Source organism: Hippocampus zosterae, chromosome 14, assembly GCF_025434085.1.
Source record: "Hippocampus zosterae strain Florida chromosome 14, ASM2543408v3, whole genome shotgun sequence".
In the NCBI taxonomy this organism is placed as follows: domain Eukaryota; kingdom Metazoa; phylum Chordata; class Actinopteri; order Syngnathiformes; family Syngnathidae; genus Hippocampus; species Hippocampus zosterae.
Genome location: NC_067464.1, coordinates 17,802,728 through 17,813,045, shown reverse-complemented (window position 1 = coordinate 17,813,045; position 10,318 = coordinate 17,802,728). Strand labels below are relative to the sequence as shown.

At 42.7% G+C, this 10,318-nt stretch overlaps 1 protein-coding gene across 1 annotated transcript in view; it reads right to left on the bottom strand.

Annotated features, from left to right (window-relative positions):
• Positions 1–299: 299 nt before the first annotated feature.
• pdss2 (prenyl (decaprenyl) diphosphate synthase, subunit 2) overlaps positions 300–10,318 on the bottom strand; it is a 43,669-nt gene continuing 33,650 nt past the window's right edge. Inside the window, exons 6-8 of the mRNA XM_052085812.1 lie at positions 7,087–7,218; positions 6,933–6,968; positions 300–704 (exon numbers count right to left, since the gene is read on the bottom strand). Of these exons, the coding sequence (XP_051941772.1) occupies positions 549–704; positions 6,933–6,968; positions 7,087–7,218 (324 nt within the window). The 3' untranslated portion in view covers positions 300–548. The remainder of the gene's footprint in view (positions 705–6,932; positions 6,969–7,086; positions 7,219–10,318) is intronic.

Below are 10,318 nucleotides of genomic sequence, written 5' to 3'. Positions count from 1 at the left end.
TATACCATTATTGAATATTCCATCACTTAACGACTGGTGTATGTTCACCTTTCCTCACCTTACTTCTCTCTGCTCTTTCTGATGCAGGTTCTTCTTTTGGAATAGGTCCACCCCCCACCCAAAAAAAATGTACCTAAACGGCAAACAAAAGCAAAATGTATTCTGCTGTCTCTCAAACTTTGACGTTTCAATCAATTCCTGCAGGATTCACTTTCCAACTGATCTTAGTCTCTTGCAGATAACTATGGCAACAAAAGACAGGTTCAACAAGTCGAGGACAAGTGTGCATCAATTCGAAGTATGATGCTAAAATGTTTTTTTTTTAAACTTTCCTTTGTTCTATGCTGTTGCAGCACATTCACAGATTAGCTCAGCAGTACATGAGGCAACACCTGGTCTGGTTGGTTGTTTTCAGAAGTCAAGCAAACAGTTCTATGGTTCTCCCTTTGCTGGCCTCGGCACAAAAGGACTAATCGGGTTTCACCTCGAAATCAAAAGTGTGTGTGTGGGTGTGTGCGCGCGCATGCGCGTATGGAAGTGAATCCCGTTCAAAATTTGGTGATGGCAGAGGCAATGTTTTCCAAAGCAGAACGAGCCTCGGATGAGGGGAAAGCCTGGATAGCCTCCAGAGCCCTGTTGCCATGGTAACAGCATAAGTTGACCGCCAAGCTCAAGCCTTTCTCTGACTTAACTGCTGCCAAAAGCTGTTGAGAGAGCAAACCACACATTATTATTATTCTTTTTTTGTAATAGTCATGTTTGTATTCCTGTTTTTCCCGCTACCAAGCTTCGGATACTCAAGAGAAAAAAGTTTAACTTAAGGATACAAGCTTGACGACAAGTTACACAAATATATCTTCATATGCACTGTGAAGAATACATTTGCAATCCCTCTACACAATAATTGCTATGAGTGAGTTACAAAATTGTCAGGATAATACCGGTTGTGTTTTTTAGTTAGAATGACACCTGTATGTCCTGTTCTAGCGCTTCTCTTGGAAATACCATTGCAACAGTTTCTTTGTCAACGGATTTTTATTGAGAATGTATTCGTACAATCCAACTTCCAGGCGGAAATTATGCATCTGCTCACTTATCCATCCATTATCTGAACCGCTTATCCTCACAAGGGTCGCATGGACATTGGAGCATATCCCAGTCATCTATGGGCAGTACGCGGGGAACACCCTGAACCAGTTGCCAGCCAATCACAAGGCACATAGAGACGAACAACCATCCGCGCTCACAGTCACGCTTGGGGACAATTTGCAGTGTTCAATCAGCCTGCCATGCATGTTTTTGGAATGCGTGAGGAAACCGGAGTACTCGGAGAAAACCCATGCAGGCCCGGGGAGAACATGCAAGCTCCATACAGCCGGGATTGAACCCACGACCTCTGCACTGTGAGGTCGACACTGGACCACCGGGCCGCCCATAATTTGTAAACATTACCGTTCAAAGAGAATATTGCCCTAAACCATAATTTGAAGGAAATATCTGCCAGAAACATCGCAAATCAATCTTTTCCCACACATTCCTAACTTGAGAAGTAAAGTCATGAGTGTAGCATGAGAGCGAGCTGTTTTCATCGAACTGTGATCTGCTTCTCAGACTGCCGGTGAACTCCGTGCACATGGCCGCCGTCGAAGGAGCTCGCGTAGTGTAAGTTTGCGCAGTGAAGGAACGCAGCATTGAGTTGGCATGGCCTTTTATGCAAATTAGTCACACTGATGAACGGGCCGCCCACACATACAATTTATCAATACAAATTAAAATAATCGTCAAAGAAAAAGACATAAATGCACAAACCCTCAACAAAACAACAGCAATAATCCCGCTGTCCCATACACAAAACACTTAAGTAAAACAGCAAATGTTTCTGAGGGAATAGAATGCACACAGTATTAGTATTTTTTTCGTGATTTTCATGTCAATAAGGCAACATGAACATACAAAGCAAGTTCAATCAGCCCTGACCAACCTTCTTTCATCCACAGACTGATCGGACTTGTTGACGTTGAGGCATTTCTTTTTTCTGTGGGTGTTTTATCTCATGAATTCAAGAAATGGTAAGCACTGCGGGCTGTTCTTCGTCTTTTTCAATAACAGTACTCAGATTCACCTTGGCACATAATCAATTAAGAAGAGATTCTTTTTCATTCTCACGTCACAGCATATAGCTTGCAAAACTGCCGTGTGCATTTCATTTCAATGTACGCTTGTTCCCAAAGAGCAACAATTCTTCATTCAATGGATTTGAATAGACTACTGTATTTTCCATACTATCGGGCGCACCTAAAAGCATTCTATTTTTTTCAAAAGCCGACAGTGCGCCCTATGATCCCATGCAACTAATATAAAGAGACTTTAACTCACCTAATATTTCCCATGGAGTTAATTCCCTGTTAGTGTTCCTATTCCATCTAGTGGTGATTATTAGCTGTAACCAATTGTAACTTAAAAGTGTTCCGCCCGACACTAATTGCGCATTGGCTATCACACACTCAAACAGACAACTACTTTGTGAGCTCTGCGCAGCCATGATGAAACGAAGATAATACCAAAAGCAGAGTTAACTACTGACATAACGAAGGAAGAAGGAGGCAAGCAAGACTTCTGAGTATATTTAGCCCCTTGTGGATGTAAGCCCACGAGGTACGTGTGCCTTTTTGTTGAATCAACTGCTTTCATAACTTTTGTCTTTCATTTATTGTTTTGTAATGCCATTTGTATTTATATGTTTCATGTCCGTGTTTGTGACCAGTTCTCATTGTGACAGCCGCAGGTCAAACATACGGCCCGCAAGGAGGTTTTATCAGGCCCGCAAGATAATTTAAAAGTGAAAAAATGCATAAAAGACACGGAATTAATATTTTTAATAAGGTGCAATTCATGGAGTATCCGCTAGGGGAAGCACACTGTTTTGATCAGAGAAAAAGGCAACAGCACCCTCAGTCTGTCACTGAGACAGACTCAACACAGCAGACGCTATCAAGGACATGTGAATACTTTATTCTTTACACATTTAATAGCACTCTCCTTAGTTTGTAAGGTGTAGGCAGGGATTACATTTAGATTTTATATGCAAGTGTAAATGGTTAAAAAAAATTCTTTCTTTATAAATCTCGTCTAATCTTAAAACTGCATTACTATATTTTTCAATACCAATTACTTGTTAAATTTGTGTACCTTTTTGCAATCAGTGTGATCAGTTGCAATACATACTGTATATGTGAATGATAAAAGTAAATTGCACATTTGTCTAAGGAAATCTAAGGAGCTTCATGAAATGTTTTGTAAAAAATCAGTTTATTAAAGTTCAACATTTTCCGAATGTTCTTGTGCTTCTTTAGACCAAAACAAAGGAAAGACATTATTTTGGACAATAAATGCTGATTTATATAGCGCTTTCACAATATGTTATTTATAGCAGAGTATGGTATCATTTTAATGGTCCCGCCCACTTGACATCTACTGACGCCGTATGTGGCCCACAACGTGAAATGAGTTTGACACCGCTGTTCTATATAAAGCTGTATTGTATTGTATTCTCTTTAGCGTAGCACCATCTAGTGGATGCATAGCGCAAACGCAGCCACTACTTTTAATTCTATGCGCCTTATAATGCAGGGCGCCCTATATATGAAAACAGTTTTAAAATAGCCCATTCATTGATGGTGTGCCTTCAATTGTTTCTTGTAGGACTGAGCGGTGAGTTGTACACCACACTTAATTGACACCTAACATGACCTATTCATGCAACAACAGTACACATTTCATTTTAGTGATTTCACCTTAAAATATTAGCTTCCAAATTATTATGATGGTAAACTGGCTGGTAATAAAGACAACAGTGGAGGCGGTGACAGCACTCCAAAGATTCGAAATTGAGGGCACTGCATTGCAGCCAGGGTCTACACAAGATTGCAGTGCAACTGGCAGCCGGTGTAAAAGTGGTGGAGACCGCCCCAATGAAATGAAGGATTTGTGCCTTAGGTTGCCCTGATGGTTTTCACAGTGGAAAATTTGGGAGAGCACCCCAAGTGCAAAATTTACTTTGAAGTGATGGAATTGGAAGTGTTGGCGGAAGAAAGGCAAACTATTGCTTTGATAATTTTGCAGAAACCAGCAACTGTATAACATGTTTCGTTTGATTTATCTGCTTCCGAATGCATAGGAATTGAATTTGTCCATCCTATGTAAAATTCTATTTAATACTCAGTAAGGCAAAGCAAACTTGAAAAACTGCTCTCAAAGCGAGCACCGATTTTGCTGGAATGACCGCGACACAAAGATATGTAGAGGCAACGGACTTTTGCCATTGGTGATACATCATGCCTTTCTTGTAACTAACTCCAAATGAAAAAAAATGCTTAGCTGAATAGACGTTACATCAAAATAATTTTTATTTCTGGCATTTGAAAAATGTTTACATGAATGTATAAGGTCCGTTCTCTTCCTCGCCACAAGTGCAGTGATCATTAGGCAGGACATTGGCCAGTTACAAATGCCTCTCAGACGCAGTGTGTAAAGTCGCCAAATCAACCACCTCAATTTTTTCCAGGTTTGATCAATCACATTAAATGTGAATTATGTGGCTATTTTGCCCATTCGGCAGATGCAATCGCCAACTAAGTAGATTAGCTTCCACATCGGTTTGTGTCTAAGTTCAAATGTGTTCTTGTTTTTCCATGGATAAACCTTACATAAATGAGACGTTTAAAATGGTCTGTGTTGGTCTAATGTTTTCAGCATAGTGGGAGGTGCTTCCCCAAACAGTAAGTACAGTCAAACCTCGGTTTACGAACGTCTCTGTTCTCGAATAAATCGTTTTTCAACCAAAAATTTAGAGTTTTTTAGGCCTCGGATTACTACCGAAAATCGGTTCTCGACCAAACTGAGCGCATAGAATGAGCCACTTGACTCCTCTCGCCTTCCTGACACGAGGAAGTGACGCTTCCTCGGGTAGACGAGGAAGTGATGCTTCCTTGTGTAGCGTTCCATTGTGAGCAGACGTGTTCAATACAGATTTTTTTAAAAAAAGAGTGTGGTTTCGGTTTTCAAACAAATCTGTTTCCGAACAGCCCTCTGGAACAGATTATGGTCGAAAACCGAGGTATGTTCTCGGAAAACCCAGTTGTAATGCACTTGAAGAGTTGGGCTGCGATTCCAGTTTTCACAACGAAGCAAATTATGAACAACAAAAATCTACTGTATAATCAGAACTGTAAAAGTCATCCATCCATCCATCCATCCATTTGCCAGAACATTTACGTTTCTGGTGCCTATCGCAGCTGACTTTGAGCGAGAGGCAGCGTATGCCGTACACCGGTCCCCAACCAATGGCAGGGTACTGGACATGGATTATTCATTTGAAATGTTTCCGCCATCGGTGGGACACGTCTTCAACTCTGCTGATTAGTATTTATCATTTCTGAAAAATGACATGCCACAAATGTAAGGGAAACCCAGGGGCAAACATTGCCACCTCCACTGCATTTTTTCTCTAGTATGCTTTTGCCCACATCCCAAGGACCAAGAATTATACAATTTTATACAACCCATTATTTGCCATGGAGAAATTTACACATTTTAGGGGCAAATCTGTCTCATGCAGAGGCCTCAGCTGTACCCACATACCGCTTGGCCGATGGCGTGCCCCGCTTTCATCAGAAGGACAACCAGGCTGGATTTTGCTGCCAATCTGCGCCTGCCTTTGGCCGCCTCCTTTTCTGCATCGCTCAGCGGCGAGCATTTGCGGCTGCCTGTATGTACTCGCGGAAGCATAGCCCGTAGTGTGGAAAACAAGCAAGTCACCAAGACAGTCTTAACGTTTTTGGAGACACTGCCAAACACAAACAACCCCCTGACCTGCCAACAATTTCATGAAGCAATTGAGAGTCGGTAATGCTGTTTGTTACTTCATTTAAATGCTAGCTCACACGAATCTGTTCCGTTGTTCACCTTTTGGCTTTGCCGCTAGAGCGCCCATGATGAAGTGATTCTTTCACTCTTCAACTTTGACCAGTTTAGCTGCCAAGTCTTTGGCTTAAAAAAATGTGAGCTGGTTATTTCATTAATAGGAAAGTGCATAACGGCTTGCTCACAGACACATAAAAAAAATGGCATAATTGCAGATTCACGTGGCTATTTAATTTCACACTAGGTGGGCAGGCACTCCAGGGATCCAACTGTTTGTACATACAAATTAAAAAGTACATTTTCCATAATATCCCCCTTTGAAGAAGGGGGAATATCACAACTGTTTATTTCTATAATAACATCCACTGCTATGCTCTTTGCAAGGTGAGGATACACACAGACAAGGCACTTTTTGTCGACTCCAGCTAATGAGGATAAGCGTTATAGAAAATGGACTGATAGATAGATGAATGTCGCCACTGTTGACATTCATGAGCAAGACACTTTGTTTGAGGAAATTGGTCGATTAGGTTTAAATCGCAGGAGACATTTTGTGAAAAACTGTCCATGTGCTATATACATTGATGAAAGGAGGAGTAATCACCTTTAGGCCCAAGGTCATCTGCTTCTTGTTTGACGAGTTAGTTTATGCCCGCCTAAAGGGTGACTCGTGTCACATGACTTTCTGCTTCCATGCAAACTTCTCACTAAGTGTCCTTTCCAACTGAAGGAGATTCTCCCACAATGCCAGTGTCTTCGAGCCTCAGCGTCTCCTCCACAAATAGGCCTTGGTAACTAATCCTATCCTGCTCTGGTTTCACACAGGACTAAATAACCCACCAAACTCCCCTCCTCTCAAGCATCCCAATATCCTCTCACCCCACAAGTCCCCTTTTTTCCCACCTTGCTAACTTTGAAATAAGTTGCAGTGAAATGACATCGCAAAACTATTTGGTGGCTTTCATCATGTAAAGACCCTGGAGAACAAAAAAAAAAGCTACAGTGCCTACCTTGGAATAATCCAGCTGGTTTCTCATTGTTTTTGCCTAATGAAGAAAAAATAAAGTTCAAACTTTTGGGTGGCAGGAAACAAGTTCAGAGTCTGATTGTGGAAACATTAGAAACTATTGCGGTTGCTGTGCGGGTGCCACAGGCCAACATTACCTGCTGCAGTTGCTGCTCCCATCGTTCGGGGCCAACGATGTGACGGTGAAAAACCACAGGGGCGGCGCTGAAACTGAAAGTCACCTGCTCTCCCACATTGCTCTTCACAAATGGCTGTAGGTCGGAATTTAGCTGCGGGAAAGAAAACACAGCAATTTAACAAATCCAATAAATGAAATCATGCCTGGTTACACCCCAGGTGACCCTCATCGAGACAAGCATGATGAACGGCCCTGTAACTAACACAGCCTGCTTGATATAAATAGTTCTTGAAAGGACCCATTTCAACGCGAACCCATGCTGGGACACCCTGCAGCAACACAGACCAGCAGACAGCCAGCCACAGCCAAAGAGGATCGAATATAAAATCGCGTTACTGGAAATGAGCTCAGAAAAAATTACAGTGGACCATCAGTGAACCACTCAGGATTGGATCCTAAAATTGAAGAAAAAGAAATAAAAGGAAAGGCAGAAAGAAAGAAATCCAAGACATGAGAGGTTGAGACATAAGGCATCGCCCTCACTCCCTCCAATGTCAATCCATACTTTCTTGACTTTTTTTTTAACCTTCATTTTTTTTTTAATTTGGGACTGTGCGTATAGGGCGGCCCGGTAGTCCAGTGGTTAGCACGTCGGCTTCACAGTGCAGAGGTACCGGGTTCGATTCCAGCTCCGGCCTCCCTGTGTGGAGTTTGCATGTTCTCCCCGGGCCTGCGTGGGTTTTCTCCGGGTGCTCCGGTTTCCTCCCACATTCCAAAAATATGCATGGCAGGCTGATTGAACACTCTAAATTGTCCCTAGGTGTGAGTGTGAGTGCGAATGCTTGTTCGTCTCTGTGTGCCCTGCGATTGGCTGGCAACCGATTCAGGGTGTCCCCCGCCTACTGCCCGGAGACAGCTGGGATAGGCTCCAGCACCCCCCGCGACCCTAGTGAGGATCAAGCGGTTAGGAAGATGAATGAATGAATGACTGTGCGTATACCCTTAAAAATGTTAACATTGTTGATAAACTACAAATGGAAATGATAATAACGATTAATTAAATTCTCTCTTTCTCTCTGTATACTCATATATATTAGAGCTGTCAAACGATTAAAATATTTAATCTAATTAAAAATGCAACTGTCATAATTAACTCAAATTCACAAAAAATTAATCGTGACTACTCACGCATTTTTTTTTTATCGTTTCTGAATTTCCTTTTATATATTTTTTGTCCTATTTTTCCCCATTTTAATGCTCTCATCAACGTGGAATCATGAATCAGTTTTTATGTGCAAAATGCAAATGTTTACTGAAATAACAATTTCGATTTTCAATTTTACATGAACATTTTTCACTTGGAGCAGTTATTCACACATAATCTCTCACACAATATTACTGTCCATCAACAACAGTGAAAAGAATATTTTGTCACTCAACAGCTGCTTTAACGGCTCTTTTTATGGAATCAAAACAGAGCAGTATAACATTACAAAGTGCACATCTATGGTAAACTAGTACTGAGCCTATTGTGGATTTAAGCCATGGTTGCATACTTCGTTTTTCTCAAGTTTGCTTTGAACACAGCAGTCAGGCTATGTTGATTCTGTTGGTCCTTCTTGCGCGGAAGTCTCTCTATGGTTTTGTGTAGACATCATTTCGGATGACTACACTTAGTTTTATGACAACACTGGAGACGTTTTATTTTCAGTGTGGTCGCTACCACTGCACCGCTGAACTCTCGACGTGCCACAGCGCACCATCGCTGTCAGACGAATACAGAGAAGCTCCACCCGCTTTATTTATATGGACACGGAACACTGTAACCTTCCACACAAAATAGTTCCAAACAAGTAACAATCGCGTCAGTGGCATACATTGTATTCGACAGGCTACCTGCTCTTTATTCACCAGAGGCTCATCAACCTAGTCTCTTATTTCTCTCCCGAAACAGTGTCTTCTCCCGCTTGGTGTACCTTAGCCTTCTCCGCTACGTACACTCTCGATACACAGCTTGTAATGGAGGCTCTCGCTGGCAATCCGTAGTGGAGTCGTTCGACGCAATGCGAATGATTTCAGCTTGAGTCGAGCGGTGGACAATGTTGACAGGCTTGCATGCAGTAGCCATACATTTAGCTCTGGCTTCAGCAAATTTGTTCTTCGTCGTGTCATCCATTTTCTTCGCTTTGAAATGATCCATAGCTGTCTGTCTGAGACGAGGGGGCGGAGTACTCGCGTCAGCTGTGTGCTTGGCCATTAAGTGGCATTTCAGACTTGACGTATTTCAGGATCTTCACCCTGTCATTCTCCATATTATATATATATATATATATAGGGCATTGGTAGAGATACCAGAGGAGCCAAAACATCAGCTCCTGGTTGACAGAACAGTCGCACAAGACTGCAGGTCCCGACGTACCAACCTGTGCACAGCCTGGATTGATTACAAGAAAGCCTATGACTCGATGCCACATACATGGATCACTGAATGCTTGGAGTTGTATAAGGTGAACAGGACCCTAAGAGCCTTCGTTGCGAACTCGATGAGAATGTGGAAAACCACACTTGAAGCCAATGGCAAGCCACTTACCCAAGTGTCCATCAAATGTGGCATATACCAAGGTGATGCACTCTCCCCACTGCTGTTCTGCATAGGACTGAACCCCCTAAGCCAAGTAATCACCAAGACAGGCTATGGATACCGCCTCAGAAATGGAGCTACAATCAGTCACCTCCTCTACATGGATGACATAAAGCTGTATGCTAAGAGCGAAAGGGACATAGATTCACTGATCCACACAACCAGGATCTACAGCAGCGACATCGGGATGTCATTCGGGCTTGAGAAATGTAGTCGGATGGTGACTAAGAGAGGAAAGGTAGTCCGCACTGATGGGGTCTCACTCCCTGAAGGAACAATAGCAGACATTGAGGACAGCTACAAGTACCTTGGTATACCACAAGCCAATGGCAACCTCGAACTGGCAACAAGGAAAGCGGCTACGGCCAAATACCTCCAGCGAGTGAGGCGAGTCCTAAGAAGCCAGCTCAATGGCAAGAATAAGACCCGGGCAATAAACAGCTATGCCCTGCCAGTGATCAGATACCCTGCAGGAATAATAAGGTGGCCAAAGGAAGAGATTCAGACCACGGACGTTAAGACCCGAAAGCTCCTAACCATGCATGGAGGGTTCCATCCCAAATCCAGCACCCTGAGACTGTACGCAAGCCGAAAGGAAGGAGGCCGGGGA